Below are 16,981 nucleotides of genomic sequence, written 5' to 3'. Positions count from 1 at the left end.
AACTTTTGTGAATACCAACTCTACTTGCTCAGGACATGGCCACAAAGCCTTGATTGGGGTTATTCCTCTAAATATAGCATTTCCTTTAGACTTTTCTATTTCAATTTTTCTTTTTCAACTTTTCAATTTTTATAGTATGAGAGCTTTTGGTTAGTTTAGCTACATTAATTTGTGGCTTTTTTTTTACATTCCCTAATTTTATCCTTTTGAAAATAAGTATCTCTTCTGGTGTAGCCTTGGGCTGCAGGAGGTCACACTCTTAGTAGTGACAGTTTTGAGTGGGAAGGAGGGGTAAGCAGAGGAGTCTGGACTTGTTCAAACAAGGGACACCAATGAAACTCTTCTTAGATGACTGGCCAGTGTTGGCAGGCCCAGAAATCTAGGATAATCTAGAATTCCTGTGGATCTGAAAAACAGCAATTTAGACAATCTGAAATGAGATTGTCTAAAACAATCTCATTTCTCCAAAATCCTTAGAAATGAAAATGGCTTAGATCTATGAAAATTAGAGTCTTATGAATGGATAGAGAAAAGCAGATCCCCCAGTACATACAGAAATTCAGAATGCTTCCAATCTGATCTAAAGAAGTTAAGTCAAAACTAGAAAGCTCTTTCAACTATTTAAAGTATTTCATGATTTGTTGGTACAGCAACTTGGAGGTGGTATATCTGCTTACAAATCAAAAATTTCTAAAAGGTTTTTTTTTGATGAAATAAGTACATACAAACATAAGGAATCAAAAGAAATTTGTATTTTGAAGAAATTTGATTTTTGTGATTAAAACTAAGTAATACATTTTATATATTACAAAAATATTTTTAGTATATTTTCTTGAAAATGCTACAGACTTTTTATTGTGCAACAAAATACCTCTTAAATAAGCAGTTCTTGTGTTTGTGTTTTCAACCTGTTCTTCAGAATAGCACTTCAGTTGCTTCCTGAAAAGCGAAAACAATACAAACATTTTTAAGAAAATATAGTGTGATTTTAAAATGTTTTATTAATTTTAACTTTTTCTAATATTTCATGGTATAGTTAATAAGGCAAAACTTAGTATTTCAGAGTTTACCAATTTAATGTGCTTTTGTGTGGAACCATGGAGAGAGAATAGTGGTGCTTATATATTGTATTTTTCACATTCAAGTTTTGTCATTTTATTTAGTATAATTTCATAACTCTCTTAAAAGTAAAATACTGTTAATTCAGAATGCAAAGTTATAAAAAACCCATAATTTCATTTCATCAATGGGCTATGATTTGAACATGCTCCACCCCCAAATTCATATGTTTTAAAGCCTAATGTCCAATGTGATGGTATTAGGAGGTAGAGCCTTTGACAAGTGCTTAGGTCTTGAGGGTGGAGCCCTCATGAATGGGATTAGTATTTTTATAAGCAACCCCACAGAACCCCCACCTTACACCATGTAAAGATGCAGTGACAAGTCTGCAACCCAGAAGAGGGGCCTCATTTGACCATGCTGGCACCCTGACCTCAGCCTCCAGAACTGTGAGAAATAAATTTCTGTTGTTTTTAAGCCACTCAGTCTTTGGTATTTTGTTATAGCAGCCTGAAAGGACTAAGACAATAGTGTTTAAGTCTTCTTATGTCTTAACTGAAGAATGATAGATTATTTAGTAGCAAAGGGGAAGCTGTTGATTAACTTTTTATCTGGAAAAAATGTCCTAAAAAACACCAAGAAGAATATCATTTACTAATGACTTGAAAATAGAATTTTCTGAATTTTGTAAAATCCCAACGTTGTCAAGTACGAGTAGGAAGAAAGTCAGTGAAGATAATTAGGAAAAAAATGCATTTAATGAGGAAACACAAAATGAACAAATATATAATAAGGAGTACTTATACCTTATATTTTAATGCTTCTGGGAAGAAACAAATGAACTTAAGCAATACCTATCATGCTATTATAAAATAGACAACAAGTTTTACTTTTATTAGAATTCTGGAGACAGGAAAACAGGCATTAAAATACAATAACTGTGTGTTGGTCTTTACCTTTTGTCCCTCAGCTCCAAACCCACCCTGCTGTATTAGCTTCAAGAGGCCAGGGCTGGGTCTCTTCAAACCGTCCTTCTCCCTTGACAGCTGGTTTCTAATTAGTTTCTACCATGAGGAGGGAAGGACGGATTATTTCTTCCTGAAGCCCCAGCCTCCAGTTGTTCTGCTACTCCCAGAACCAGCCTTATTGTTTCCTTTCATCCTGACCTTCTTTATTTTTAAATTTAAAATCTAGTCTTGGCTTCTACTACTGAAATACTTCAGTATTCTTCTAAATTATTACCCCATCTCAAATTCACGGCAACTCGTGGCCAAAGCGACTGGTTCAGGAATGGTTATGTGGCCCAAGCCAGGTCAATGACATAGCTTTGGGACTTTTGCTGGAAGTGCTGGGAAAGAGGTTTGCTCTTTCTGGATTAGCTGTTGGGCCAGTAGACTGTAAACATGAAGATGCTAGTGGTACCTGTACCATGAGGGTTGGGGCGCCTGATGAAGAGTCTGCCTGGGAGTGAATCTGCCACCAAGAAGAATGGAGCTGAGAGATGGAGAGACACAGGTTCTAGATGATGTCATTTGAGCCCTTGGTTCTCACCATGGCAGAAATCAGACTACTTCTGGACTTCCCAATTAAGTGAGTTCACTTTATTGCCTAAACCAATTGGAGCTGAGCTTCTGCCCTTTGCAACTGAAAGAGTCCGGATGTAACCTGCATTTCTCATTCCCCACACTCTTTTTTTTTTTTTTTTTTTTGTGGTACGCGGGCCTCTCACTGCTGTGGCCTCTCCCGTTGCGGAGCACAGGTTCTGGACGCACAGGCTCAGCGGCCATGGCTCACGGGCCCAGCCGCTCCGCGGCATGTGGGATCTTCCCGGACCGGGGCACGAACCCGTGTCCCCTGCATCATCAGGCAGACTCTCAACCACTGCGCCACCAGGGAAGCCCCCCCACACTCTTTTTTTTTTTTTTTCCCCACACTCTTAAAACGCCATCCTACAGTGTGAATAACATTTCCATAGGGTGGTCTTGTCTCTACCATTGAAGCTCTAACTTTCTCAATGGCTGAGATCGTGTCTTTCTGTCTGTGGTGCTATGCTGTACTCAGTCTTTATTTAGTAAACATTTTCTGGTACCTCAGTATGTGGAGACAAACATAGAAAAAGTGAACTGTGCTTACCGAGAATTCAGTTCAAAATCAAAACTGCAGTCGTAAATATTTCCAAGAGCAACACTCTTCCCACCAGACAGCTAACTACTGTAGTCACTATCTGGGTAGCTGTGCCCACAGTAGACACTTTGCTGTTGCTGCTGCTACTGCCGCTACTGCCACTGCCGCTGCCGCTACTGCCGCCGCCGCCGCCGCTACTGCCGCCGCCGCTGCCGCTACTGCCGCCGCCGCTGCCGCTACTGCCGCCGCCGCTGCCGCTACTGCCACTGCTAGAGACAGACTGCGCGGCTAGGCTGAAAGTCCTGGACTCCACCTGAACGATGTCATCCAGGATAAATTCAATCTTAAAATTTTTTCCTAGGGCAAAAAAAAAATCATCACAGTGTCTGACTTCCTTTTATTATTTGTTTGTTTTCGTACAATTCCAGTTGGGTTTTCATTGACTTACAAATACTGTGTAACCCTTAACGAAGTATTTTTGGAAATTGAGTCAAATAAATTAAAGTATGAACAAGTGTAGAGAGGGTCTCAGAGTCAGAAGAGTTCTATCTGCCCAACAACTAAGGGCAGGAGGACTCTGGGTAGATTTTGTTTCTGCAGCACCAGTACCTACTTCTTAGGGGTTCTTTCCTAGTGCCCAGAGGCTGTTTGAAATGAAGGACAGTAGGGAAGGAGGTGAGGGTGCTGAACCTCTGTCTGATCCCCATACACTTGACTGAGGAGTGAAGAAGCTGCAGCCTCAGTTGGGGTAGGTGGGGATGGACACTGAACTTTTTATTCTGAAAAACTTCAAACGTAAGAGTTGAAAGCATGGTACCACAAACACCCATATGCCCTCGACTTAGACTCAACAATTTTTAACCGTTTTCCACATTTGCTTTAAGTCAGATGCTATTTTCGTGTTGCAAGATAGTGATCCCTTTCCTTTTACCCAAGGTAGACAAGCTTGAGGAAACACATGCTAGATATATTTAGAGTGTGAAACACTCATCTAAATATTTCTTAATCCATATGTTAAATCTTCCCATAGTTTTGAGTATCAGTTAACCAATATATTTTTCCATGATGTAATTTCTTCTTGGACTACTGCTATCATTAATAGTGGTTACTGTAAAACAGATAGCTAGTGGGAAGCAGCCGCATAGCACAGGGAGGTCAGCTCCGTGCTTTGTGACCACCTAGAGGGGTGGGATAGGGAGGGAGGGAATATATATATACACGTAGCTGATTCAGTTTGTTATACAGCAGAAACTAACACGACATTGTAAAGCAATTATACTCCAATAAAGATGTAAAAAAAATAAAATAAAGTGAACTGCCAAACTAAAAAAAAAAAAAAAGTAGTTACCATACAGAGCAGAAGGTGCAATACTTGGCATAATTCCAAAGTTTTCATTCTTCTGTTTTTTTTCTATTATCTTAAAAAAAATAATTTCTGTTTTCATTCGTCTTTTCTTTTTCAGGAGAGAATGTATTGACCACATTGTGCTTTCTATAGGAATGCATTCTGTAACTTTCAAGGTGGATAGACATTGTTCCGTAGAATATTCTGCCACTGTTACAATTCATGACAATGGTGTTTTTAAGTCTTTCCTTTTTTTCAGTTTGAAAAAACTGAATTTTTGTGGCAGGTATATATTTTCTTAAAGATTTTGATGTGTGAAGAATTTAGATATTTTTGCTTTGTTTTTATGTTTTTTTTCTCCTGCAGTATTGTGAGGAATGCCAAGGTAGGCTAGTGGAGAGGCCACTGCATGGAGGAGAAGTGAAGAACTCAGCCAAAATCCAAGATCAAAACCTCAGTGACACGACTCCAATCAAGCCATCCCAGCTGAAGGCCCAGACATCATCAAACAGAGGTGAACTATCCCAAATTCCTGACCCTCGTTATTGTGAGCAAATGAAATCGTTGTTGTTTTGAGCCATCAGATTTAGGGCTGGTTTGTTAAGTAGCATTAGAAACTCAAACAAGTGCTGTGTATCACATAGGTTGCTAAATAAACGTGTCCCCAATGTTATTATCCTTTAGTAATATTATTTGAATCCAGATTGCTGAAAAGATGCAGTCTCAGCTGTTTATTTTCTTCTTGCACTTTTTTCTTACCTAATTCTCACATCTTTATTTTCTGTGTGAGACCCATGCCTTCTCTACCCAGTGGCCCCTGCCTTGCTCTGTACGGAGCTATAAGTAGAAGAGGGTGTGGTGCCACACAGTCAGGCTCGCCTAATCTGCAAGGGGATTTCCCACAGTGCAGTAATGAAGTGGGATACCTACTAGAAAGTGTTATAAGACGCTTTATTCATTTGCTTTGTTACTGCAGTTTTACAGTTAATCTAAAAACCAGCTAACTGATTTAAAAATAATAAAGAGATAACTATATTTGACCTTCCTTACTATACACAACCAGAGAACTGAAACCCTACACTTGATGGAAAAAAAGCAAGACAGAAAGCAAGAAATAAGGAAGGAAGGAAGGAAGGAAGGAAGGGAATTAGAAACAATGACTGTTCTCCATAGCAAATAAGATAGACACTCCAAGGGAAGCTTTGAACTCTTAAAGAAAATATACTGATAAAAGGAGAGCACTATTTTGTTATAAAAACATCAAAACCTACATTACTGCTTCAGCACTCCAGTGGCCCTCGTTACTTTGGAACATTGCCTTTGGAAGTGGTAGTTTGGAGACCTTGATCCTCAGGTTGGGTCTTTGTCACTGCGCACCTCTTGAGTCCACCTTCCTGGGGAGGTGGGTAACCTTCTCTCAGGCAGGGTTCTTGTCAAGTTCCTCATTTCCCATAAAAGGTTCCCAGTCCTACCGCCATTTAGGCTGACTGTTAACGAATTAGGCTGTGTCCTTAGTCACCAGGCTTACTGGACACTCCAGGTACTTGTCCCAGAGCACAATGTTGAACTCATTGCCACTGGATTCCCATCAAACTCTAGGTTGAGATATTGTTGCCCAGTAGGCAGATCAAACTTTTCTGGTGTAGGGCATCATCAAAGCACGAGGAAACAACAAATAAGGAAAAAATTCTTTTGGAATGATTTTAGCTTTTGATATTTAGTTCTTATGGAAAAAACCCCCCAGATTATTGTTAGATATTCTTTAACTTCTCTTACTCTTTACTTTGGCTTTTATTCTCACCTGTAGTGTGTGTGTATGTTTGAAATAACAGTGGTTAGAAGAGTGAGGACCACCATAAAACTTTTGCAGGAGTTAGGGCCTATAAAGGTTGAGGTAAACAGATTAACGGAGGTCTGTCTCCAGTACAAGGAGTCTATTTCATTCTTTTCTTTTTTTTTTCAGTTTGTAGCTATTTAATGATGAGGTCAAATCTGTTAATTCTGGGGACTGTTTGAACTTCAGAGGAGGTTGATCCAGTGGCTCTGTGTTGTCCTTGATGACCTGCTTTTTCTGCCTTCCATGGGTAAGCATCATCCATAAGGCCGTTTTCCCTCACAGTGTATTTCATTCTTTTCGATACTGAATAATCTATCATCAGTAGAGACCTGTTTTGTGGACATATTTTTGCCTTGGTAGAAAGGCTTTTACCAGTTGGAGTTATGCCATCAATCCACATGAAGATAATATAAGAAACCTCACTGTGGAAGTTATGACCGTATTTACTGTTGAAGATATCATGTATTTACGTGTTGGTGATATCATGAGTATACTTCATGAGAACTCATAGGAGACATCTGTTCTGACCTCAGAGCAAGTTGTGATTCTCCACAGCAACTGGTCTATCTGCAGAGGACTGTGAATCATGGTAATGCTCATGTTTTCTCCTTTGCATTGGCTTTCAGAAAGACTAGAACCCACCTTCCAGCCCAACTCTGAATTCCTGCATGGGCCATTAAAATTATATGACACTATATTATCCTTTCTTTTCTTGAATTTGAAAAATCTATATATTAAGTTTTCTTATTATAAATGTCATACATAGTGAGAAAATTTAGAAAAGTACACACATGGATAAAGAAGAAAATACGAATTTTGATGTACATCCTCAAGTTACCTGTTTATTTTATTTTATTTATTTATCTTTGGCCGTGGTGGGTCTTTGTTGCTGCGCACGGGCTTTCTCTAGTTGCAGCGAGCAGGGGCTACTCTTCGTTGTGATGTGCGGGCTTCTCATTGCGGTGGCTTCTCTTGTTACGGAGCATGGGCTCTAGGCACGTGAGCGTCAGTAGTTGTGGCTCGCGGGCTCTAGAGCGCAGGCTCAGTAGCTGTGGCACACAGGCTTAGCTGCTCTGCGGCACGTGGGATCTTCCCGGACCAGGGCTCGAACCCGCGTCCCCTGCATTGGCAGGCGGATTCTTAACCATTGCACCACCAGGGAAGCCCAAGTTACCTGTTTTAATTCCCTTAATTGCTTATTTTATTTTTCACTTTGTTTTGCATATTAAATGTATTTTTGTAAGCCAGACATTCTGATTTCTATAATTTATTGACCAGCGTAGTATAGACTGCTTTGTTCATTAAAAGCAAATTATAATTGTCCCAAAGTTGGGTATGTATGTGAGGATCCAAAATAGTACACTCACCTGTTCTAAGAAGAGTAAGATCTGTGTAGTTGGCCCAACAGCTGCTAAATGGAATTGTTGTGTTTCCACTAAGACCACTGATTTGGTTATTACTGGAGTCCTTTAGTACGGCCTTCAAAGTCAGTGAAGTAATCCCAACTGATACACAATTACCCTAAAGAAAAAATAGTAGAGAATTATAACAATTGTCCTGTTCCCATGCTTTTTTTAAGAAAGATATTTGGAACTTTATTTTTTTTAACGCCTCATTTCAAATTTTAAATCTATAGAAGCTCCTTTTCCTGCACAAAGAGTTTGGGCACTGGAGCAAATTCACTGAAAAGAAACATTTTTTTTTGTTTGTTTGTTTGTTTTTTTTTGTTTTTTTTTTTGCAGTACGCGGGCCTCTCACCGCTGCGGCCTCTCACACAGCGGAGCACAGGCTCCGGACGCACAGGCCCAGCGGCCACGGCCCACGGGCCCAGCCGCTCCGCAGCATGTGGGATCCTCCCGGACTGGGGCACGAACCCACGTCCCCTGCATCGGCAGGCGGACTCTCAACCACTGCGCCACCAGGGAAGCCCGAAAAGAAACATTTTTAAAACAGTAAAAGGTGACAGTCATAGATATTAGTCCAACTTTGAAGAGGCAGTGCAATCCTTAGGTTGCCAGTCTACCAGGATTAGTGAAGTCGGTTCACCCTCCGGAATTTATAGCTTAATTCTTCCACTTAAATAAATCTTTGAGTTATAACTTACATCAGAATCTACTGCCTTTACGGAAGGTTGCTGAGAAAGTGGCTGTCCCAGCTGTGTTGCCACCGGCTGAGTGATCACTGACAGCGAGGACAAAAAGGCCACATGATGAACAGGAAATGCAAACCTTTCAACCGGTTGGGCAGTCACCTGTAAATGGTCACGAGTGATGAAGTGGTTTTCACATGATAAACTACATTCAGTAGCAAACTCGTCTTAGCCAGGCTAAATGTTTTATCATTGTTTATTTAAAAGTATGTTTAATACATTAAGTCAATATTATTATAATATTTCCTCTAGAGCAAATTTATGAAGCATTGTTGTAAATAGTCAAAGCAAAGCACATTTTATACCAATACATAATTTTTAGAAGAGATGCTCCTTTTTCAACTACTTTATCATTTTAGTAATACTGTAAAAAAATAATCAACAATAAATTAGAAAGACATGCCCTCTAAATTATTGTATTGAAATAGAAAAATAGTTAAAATAAGAAATAAGCAACGTTTTAAATAGCTAAAATGCATTTTTCTAGTCACATTTTCTTACCTTAATCCAGCCAGAATCACTTGGGCTGGGGATAGGACTGGTAATAGACATGGAAGAGATATTAAATCCAAGGATACTACTGGTTTTTCCTAAAATTACAGCTTGTCCAAGAGAACCAGCAGTTTCTTGGAGTTCAGATAACTGCATCTGACCTATGAGGAAACAGTGTTATGACATGTGGATTATAAGAATATGGAATAGTGAGAACATGTGAGAATATCTCACTTTCGTTTTTGTTTGTGCTGCTTGCTCCATCCAAATTATAGAATTTTACAGCTCTCTAACTGTACATGAGCTAAACATGACTAAGTCATACTAAGGAGGTCAGGAAAATTAAAAACTCAGTAGAATATGTTTCTTAAGCTGGAATTAAAGAAAAAACAAAGGTAGATAAAATAAATTCAAGAAAAATGAGTGAGAGCATGCTGAGAAAACTACTTTCCTATGTCATCTTTTGTTTAGAAGTGAAGTACTATCATGTATGTCTATCATCGCATATCACTTTTTAACAATAGAATGTTAATTGTGGAATGGAAGGATAATTAACATCATCGAATTTATAGTATGAATTAATCAGTTGCTAACGTTAGCATTAAATTACTAACAAAAAATTGTTATTTGCTTGGGACATTGACAATTTTCAAGGTTAATTCTAACATGGTAGGTAGTTTCTGTTCCCTTTTTCTAGTTTGGCAGTTCCTCTTAAACCTACTGCCCCACTAACGCTCCTTATGTTATGAAGGGACACCTCTACACGCTGTACTCCTTTTGTCAGAAGCCTGGAACTCTTGCTTGAACCCTTCTTCTACTTCACCTCTCTTGCACACCATTTAATCAGTTCTCAATTTCTAAATCTGCCTCCACTGCGCAAATCCTAGTTAACCCATCAGCAGCAGAGATACTAAAACAGCTTTTAAACTGGCTTTCTTGTATCCATTCTCTCCCTCTTGCACTCCGTTCCATACACTATAGTCAGAGTGATCGTTTAAGAAACCGCAGCCAGGATGTTTTGGTGTACTGTTTCTACGATTCTAGCACCTTCCACATCCAGAGTCATGCCTTACGGACTTCAATCGTTGAGTTTCTTCCATGAAGGCTAAGCCCTGAAGCTTAGTGTGCTCGGGAAGAAGGAGGCAACACTCTTGGGCAGCAGGTCTCACACGACACTTTCAAAATCACACCCTTGGGGAATTTCAGTCCCTGTCCCTTGGAAAGGTCTCTTTGGTTGATTCAGACTCTTTGGGGTAAATGGCAGTCTAGCGGGCTCCCCCCGCCACTCCCTCCACACACTCTCCTGCAAGATGGCTTCCCAGGTAGGAGGGCTCACGTAGCAGCAGTACAAAGGAGCTTCACGTCCATACACTACTACTACCACCTCTCCTCACTGGTTTTCTGTGCAGGGTGGCCAGTCTGACCAGGCTGCACTAACAGGTTCTCTCTGACCATTTGATGTGTGAAGGCATCCATTTCTGCCGACTGCCTTCTAGAAACCAAAGACCTTAACTTGAAGAGCTCTTATTCCTGACATGACTCTTTATCCAGAGGTCCCCTCAGTACTTAAGTAACTGCTTTCTAGGACATCTGGGAACTTCTGGATCTCCTGACACTATGTGAAGGCTATGGGGAGTTAGGAGTATTACTATGAATACATGCACATCTTTCTTGCCACTTCCCAATATTTTGCTGTGATGTCACTCCTTGCCAGGTTGTAGGGCTTTCCTCAAGACCTCAAACCCTACTTCAGTCTAAGTCTGGGAAATAGGTCATTGATCTGTCCTTCCTCCTGCCCCTATTTCCATGTTCTTAGACTGTATTATGCCTATATCTGGACAAATCTAACAAGATAAAACTGCTTTAAGGGAGTAGAGAGTGGGAGAAGTTGTGTGTGAAGCAGTTTAGATCACATAGAGGAAATAAATCACAGTTTCTTTGGACATCTGAGTGGCTAGTGTAGTAAATACTGGACTCCAATACATGTAAGGGCTTACCAGGGATTTCTTTTTTTTTTTTTTTAACATCTTCATTGGAGTATAATTGCTTTACAATGGTGTATTAGTTTCTGCTTTATAACAAAGTGAATCAGTGATACATATACATATATTCCTATATCTCTTCCCTCTTGCGTCTCCCTCCCTCCCACCCTTCCTATCCCAGCGTCTAAGTGGTCACAAACCACCTAGCTGATCTCCCTGTGCTATGTGGCTACTTCCCACTAGCTATCTATTTTACCTTTGGTAGTGTATATATGTCCATGCCACTCTCTCACTTTGTCACAGCTTACCCTTCCCCCTCCCCATATCCTCAAGTCCATGCTCTAGTAGGTCTGTGTCTTTATTCCCGTCTTACCCCTAGGTTCTTCATGACCTTTTTTTTTTTCTTAGATTCCATATATATGTGTTAGCATACGGTATTTGTTTTTCTCTTTCTGACTTAACTTCACTCTGTATGACAGATTCTAGGTCCATCCACCTCACTACAAATAACTCAATTTCGCTTCTTTTTATGGTTGAGTAATATTCCATTGTATATATGTGCCACAACTTCTTTATCCATTCATCTGTTGATGGACGCTTAGGTTGCTTCCATGTTCTGGCTATTGTAAGTAGAGCTGCAATGAACATTTTGGTACATGACTCTTTGAATTATGGTTTTCTCAGGGTATATGCCCAGTAGTGGGATTGCTGGGTCATATGGTAGTTCTATTTGTAGGTTTTTAAGGAACCTCCATACTGTTCTCCATAGCGGCTGTATCAATTTACATTCCCACCAACAGTGCAAGAGTGTTCCCTTTTCTCCACACCCTCTCCAGCATTTATTGTTTCTAGATTTTTTGATGATGGCCATTCTGACTGGTGTGAGATGATATCTCATTGTAGTTTTGATTTGCATTTCTCTAATGATCAATGATGTTGAGCATTCTTTCATGTGTTTGTTGGCAATCTGCATATCTTCTTTGGACAAATGTCTATTTAGGTCTTCTGCCCATTTTTGGATTGGGTTGTTTTTTTGTTATTGAGCTGCTTGTAAATTTTGGAGATTAATCTTTTGTCAGTTCCTTCATTTGCAAATATTTTCTCTCATTCTGAGGGTTGTCTTTTGGTCTTGTTTATGGTTTCCTTTGCTGTGCAAAAGCTTTTAAGTTTCATTAGGTCCCATTTGTTTACTTTTGTTTTTATTTCCATTTCTCTAGGAGGTGGGTCAAAAAGGATCTTGCTGTGATTTATGTCATAGAGTGTTCTGCCTATGTTTTCCTCTAAGAGTTTGATAGTGTCTGGCCTTACATTCAGGTCTTTAATCCATTTTGAGCTTATTTTTGTGTATGGTGTTAGGGAGTGTTCTAATTTCATACTTTTACATGTACTTGTCCAGTTTTCCCAGCACCACTTATTGAAGAGGCTGTCCTTTCTCCACTGTACATTCCTGCCTCCTTTATCAAAGATAAGGTGACCATAGTGTGTGGGTTTATCTCTGGGCTTTCTATCTTGTTCCATTGATCCATATTTCTGTTTTTGTGCCAGTACCATACTGTCTTGATTACTGTAGCTTTGTAGTATAGTCTGAAGTCAGGGAGCCTGACTCCTCCAGCTCCATTTTTCATTCTCAAGATTGCTTTGGGGGCTTCCCTGGTGGCGCAGTGGTTGAGAGTCTGCCTGCCGATGCAGGGGACACGGGTTCGTGGCCCGGTCCAGGAAGATCCCACATGCCGTGGAGCGGCTGGGTCTGTGAGCTATGGTCGCTGAGCCTGCGCGTCCAGAGCCTGTGCTCCGCAACGGGAGAGGCCACAACAGTGAGAGGCCCACATACCGCAAAAAAAAAAAAAAAAAAAAAAGATTGCTTTGGCTATTCAGGGTCTTTTGTGTTTCCATACAAATTGTGAAATTTTTTGTTGTAGTTCTGTGAAAAATGCCAGTGGTAGTTTGATAGGGATTGCATTGAATCTGTAGATTGCTTTGGGTAGTAGAGTCATTTCACAATGTTGATTCTTCCAATCCAAGAACATGGTATATCTCTCCATCTGTTTGTATCATCTTTAATTTCTTTCATCAGTGTCTTATAATTTTCTGCATACAGTTCTTTTGTCTCCTTAGGTAGGTTTATTCCTAGATATTTTATTCTTTTTGTTGCAGTTGTAAATGGGAGTGTTTTCTTAATTTCACTTTCAGATTTTTCATCATTAGTATATAGGAATGCCAGAGATTTCTGTGCATTAATTTTGTATCCTGCTACTTCACCAAATTCATTGATTAGCTCTAGTAGTTTTTCTGGTAGCATCTTTAGGATTCTCTATGTATAGTATCATGTCATCTGCAAACAGTGACAGCTTTACTTCTTCTTTTCCGATTTGTATTCCTTTTATTTCTTTTTCTTCTCTGACTGCTGTGGCTATAACTTCCAAAACTATGTTGAATAAGAGTTTACCAGGGATTTCTAAGAGTCAGTGAGCAATCTATATATGTGGCATGGACCTGCTACAACTCCTAGACTACATTAACAGACTATGTTGAGCCCAAAGCCCTGATTCTGTAGCTACAAGGAAATACAAGTTTGATGAAGGAAAGTAACCTGTGACTGGGCAGAGAACATCACTGTAAGATCTGGTTGCAGCACAAGCCTATGCTTCCTGTTTCCTTCAACAAAGAGAGTTGATGAGCACCTCATTCCATTCACACAAGACTTTTCACAGGCTTATCCCCACAAGGGAAGAACCTGCTGCCTGCCTAACTGGTAGAATTCCAGAACAGCAATGTGGCAGATGCATGGGGTTAAAGCTCAGAAGCAAACCTCCTAGAGAAATAAGTGATGACCCCCAGTGGCAGAAGATGAGAACTTCACCCAGTACCTAAGTTTACACATAAGAGAGCCTGGGAGTTTAATGAAAAAGATGCTGGACAGGAATAGGGTAGATCAGGATTTTCTGAGTCTGAAATTTATACAGCGTGGAGGCTCTCTTTATGAACAAGTCTTATTTGTGCAACTTTTATAGTAACAGTCAATTATTTGACCACATTATTAAGTGGACCCTTCTCCCAGGGCCTTGAAAGTTAAAGCCCCTCCCAGGACTTGTACAAGTAAAGGGTCTTTTATCTTAAGCTTCATTAGCTGGATGGTAGTATTCCTCTGACAGAGACCCAGATCTCATCTTCTCAGAGAGGGGTATGCCTAGGTGAGAGTACTTGTGCTTGACCACTAGAAACAATGGTACAGTTGGGAATTAGCAGCTGGGGATGCGATTCCATGTCAAGAGGCCAGAAAAGTTCAGTTGCACCACAAGAGAGGCTGATACAGAGCAGAGAAGACCACCCATGCTGTCGCAAAGACTAAGAAAACAAGAGGGCAACAAGAGGGCCTGAGGTCAGGAAAGCCCCTTGGTATTCAGATACCAACTTGAACAGATGGAGAGGAAGAAAATCTGAAGGGTTGAACATTTACCCAAATGCCCAACCAAACTGAGCCACCTTAAGGAAATCATAATTTAAGCCAACAAAATTTCCTCTGATGGGATAGCTGAGTTTATTTTTATCTCTGATACCTAGAAAATAGGGTATGAGGGACTTCCAGGTGGCGCAGTGGTTAAGAATCTGCCTGCCAATGCAGGGGACACGGGTTCGATCCCTGATCCGGGAAGATCCCACATGCCGTGGAGGAACTAAGCCTGTGCACCACAAATACTGAGCCTGTGCTCTAGAGCCCGTGAGCCACAACTACTGAGCCCGCATGCCACAACTACTGAAGCCCATGCGCCTAAAGCCGGTGCTCTACAACAAGAAAAGCCACCTCAATGAAAAGCCCGCACACTGCAACAAAGAGTAGCCCCCGCTCGTCGCAACTAGAGAAAGCCCGTGCGCAGCAACGAAGACCCAATGCAGCCAAAAATAAATAAATAAATAAATTTTTTAAAAAAGGAAATAGGGTATGAGGAGTGAGGGACAGAGAAAGGGGTGATGGCTGGTAAGGCTGATTAGGTCAATCATAGAAATTAAAGACAACGTATTCTGGTACATTTGCACTTGTTAGTATAAATATGTGACTTTACTCTGGAAATCTAACCCACCACCCGACCTCTCAGAATCATCTATTATGTCCCTTAGGAAAACATCCACTGTCCTTCTCTTCGCTTACAAAGGGGAGAACTTCTTGTGGTTTCCCACAATCTAGCATCTGCTTCCTTCTCAGCCTTGTCTCTGGCAGCTTGTCCTTCCTGATGCCTTTGCTGCAGACATATTGGGTCCATTCCAGTTCTTCAAATGTACCAAACTCACCAACTACTTCCTCAGCCTCCAGCCTCTCACCTCCCACTTTTCACTGACCAGCTCTTTTCACCCTTAATCTCTCAGCTATAAAGGTCACTTCCTTAGGTCACCTCTAGGATCTTTTATGTTAGGTCAAATCCTTCTGTTGAAGTAATTAACTGCTACAATAACAAAAAAAAAAAGGTTGAAGTTCCTTCATAATTCAAAATAGTTTGGGAGTAGAGCAGGGAGAAGGGTCTCTAGGCCCTTTATAGGGTTCAGGATGTGGGGTTGGTGGGATTTCCTGAGGCCCGGTTTACCAAGCCTTGATAGGGTTATTTATGGATGTGGTTTTGAATTACATTACTCTGTCTCAAATGTCTACTTTTCATACCTGTAGTGTCATTGGTTATGAACTGAGGGGGAGAATCTCCAATCTCCAGTTCAACTGTGAGCCCCGTGGATCTCTTCCTTCGCAGACTCTCCCCTTGTATTACTTTGCTGACACGGATTTTGTCACTTGATATCCTTAGGAACAAGGCAAGATTTCTAACCAGATTATGAGAACTGTAAAAGTCATCTTCTGTTACAGCAGGTAACTGGAAAGAGACATATATGACTGAAGTGGTGTGGATTTCAACAGGTATAGTTCCTTTAACCAAAAGGTAAAGCATCTGGTACGTTCTGTCAAAGTAGTTTTCACCAAGGACAGTGGAATTCAGGTTAGGAAGGGATTGCTCTATGAACGAAAAAAGCCAAAATAGCACAGTTAAATTTATTTACATTATCATAATTACCATGCAGTATTTAATATTTGTTTAAATCTAGGAAATTTCGAAAAAGTTCAACATTATCATTCTTTCATAGGAAAATGTGCATATTAAAAACAAAAACACTTATAGAACTAACATGCAAAATTAAAGTCAATTTTAAAAATAATACCATTAATAATTATACATGAAATTTATTTTAAAAATCAATTAGCTATAGACACGTACAAATGAGAAATAAAATCTAATTATGAACCAGGAGCCTATGTTGTAACACTATTCACATTTTCAGAATTTTAAAGCCCTGACCAAAGGCATTTGGTAATTTAAAAATGTAAGTTTAACAGCCATCTAGTTTATGCAGTGCTATCTCTTAAGGAAAAATGATGATTCAGTGCTTCTATTTTTACTAAGGACAAAAGTATGTAATACAAATGAAGTATATACTAAAACATCTCAGAAGGCTTTTACATCAATAAAAGAAGTTTACATTTCAGCCTGAAAACGGTCAACACAAATATTCTACTAGGGCACTGAATTTTGTAAAAGTGATTGAGATTATATATACATATATATGTATGTAATGAATAAATATTACTGATTTCAGGGCAGAGTATAAACAACGTCCAAGAAGTAATAAATCCACGAACACATATTGAGCCCAAAGTCTGACTGTATAGTAATACTGGAATGTGACATGTAGCTTCTTACCACATTTCATGGTGAGGCTTACTAAGAAAAAGGAATTAGAATCTTAGAATAAAGAGGTAATTTCTTATTAATGTAATAAACATTCATAGCAATGGCATTAAGAAGCTATTTCATTATTACTACATTTTAAAAAATATCTTCTAGTATAAGTTCTAGATGCAATTTGGCTTAAACATTCTGTGAATCTGAAAAATGCGTTTTTGTATTATAAATTGAAGCTGCTCTCAAGCTACTGTTACAGGTGCGTACACCACG

The 16,981-nt window shown here is 39.8% G+C and overlaps 1 protein-coding gene across 1 annotated transcript in view; it reads right to left on the bottom strand.

Moving 5' to 3' along the window:
- Positions 1 to 3,199: 3,199 nt before the first annotated feature.
- The window catches only part of PKHD1L1 (PKHD1 like 1), a 154,667-nt gene continuing 140,885 nt past the window's right edge, over positions 3,200 to 16,981 (bottom strand). Inside the window, exons 73-78 of the mRNA XM_065895147.1 lie at positions 15,640 to 15,984; positions 9,016 to 9,167; positions 8,470 to 8,616; positions 7,733 to 7,886; positions 3,445 to 3,540; positions 3,200 to 3,333 (exon numbers count right to left, since the gene is read on the bottom strand). Coding sequence (XP_065751219.1) covers positions 3,200 to 3,333; positions 3,445 to 3,540; positions 7,733 to 7,886; positions 8,470 to 8,616; positions 9,016 to 9,167; positions 15,640 to 15,984 — 1,028 coding nt within the window. The remainder of the gene's footprint in view (positions 3,334 to 3,444; positions 3,541 to 7,732; positions 7,887 to 8,469; positions 8,617 to 9,015; positions 9,168 to 15,639; positions 15,985 to 16,981) is intronic.

This window comes from Phocoena phocoena, chromosome 17 (genome assembly GCF_963924675.1).
Source record: "Phocoena phocoena chromosome 17, mPhoPho1.1, whole genome shotgun sequence".
In the NCBI taxonomy this organism is placed as follows: Eukaryota; Metazoa; Chordata; class Mammalia; order Artiodactyla; family Phocoenidae; genus Phocoena; species Phocoena phocoena.
The sequence above is the reverse complement of the archived record's forward strand: the minus strand, read 5'-3'. Positions and strand labels throughout refer to the sequence as shown.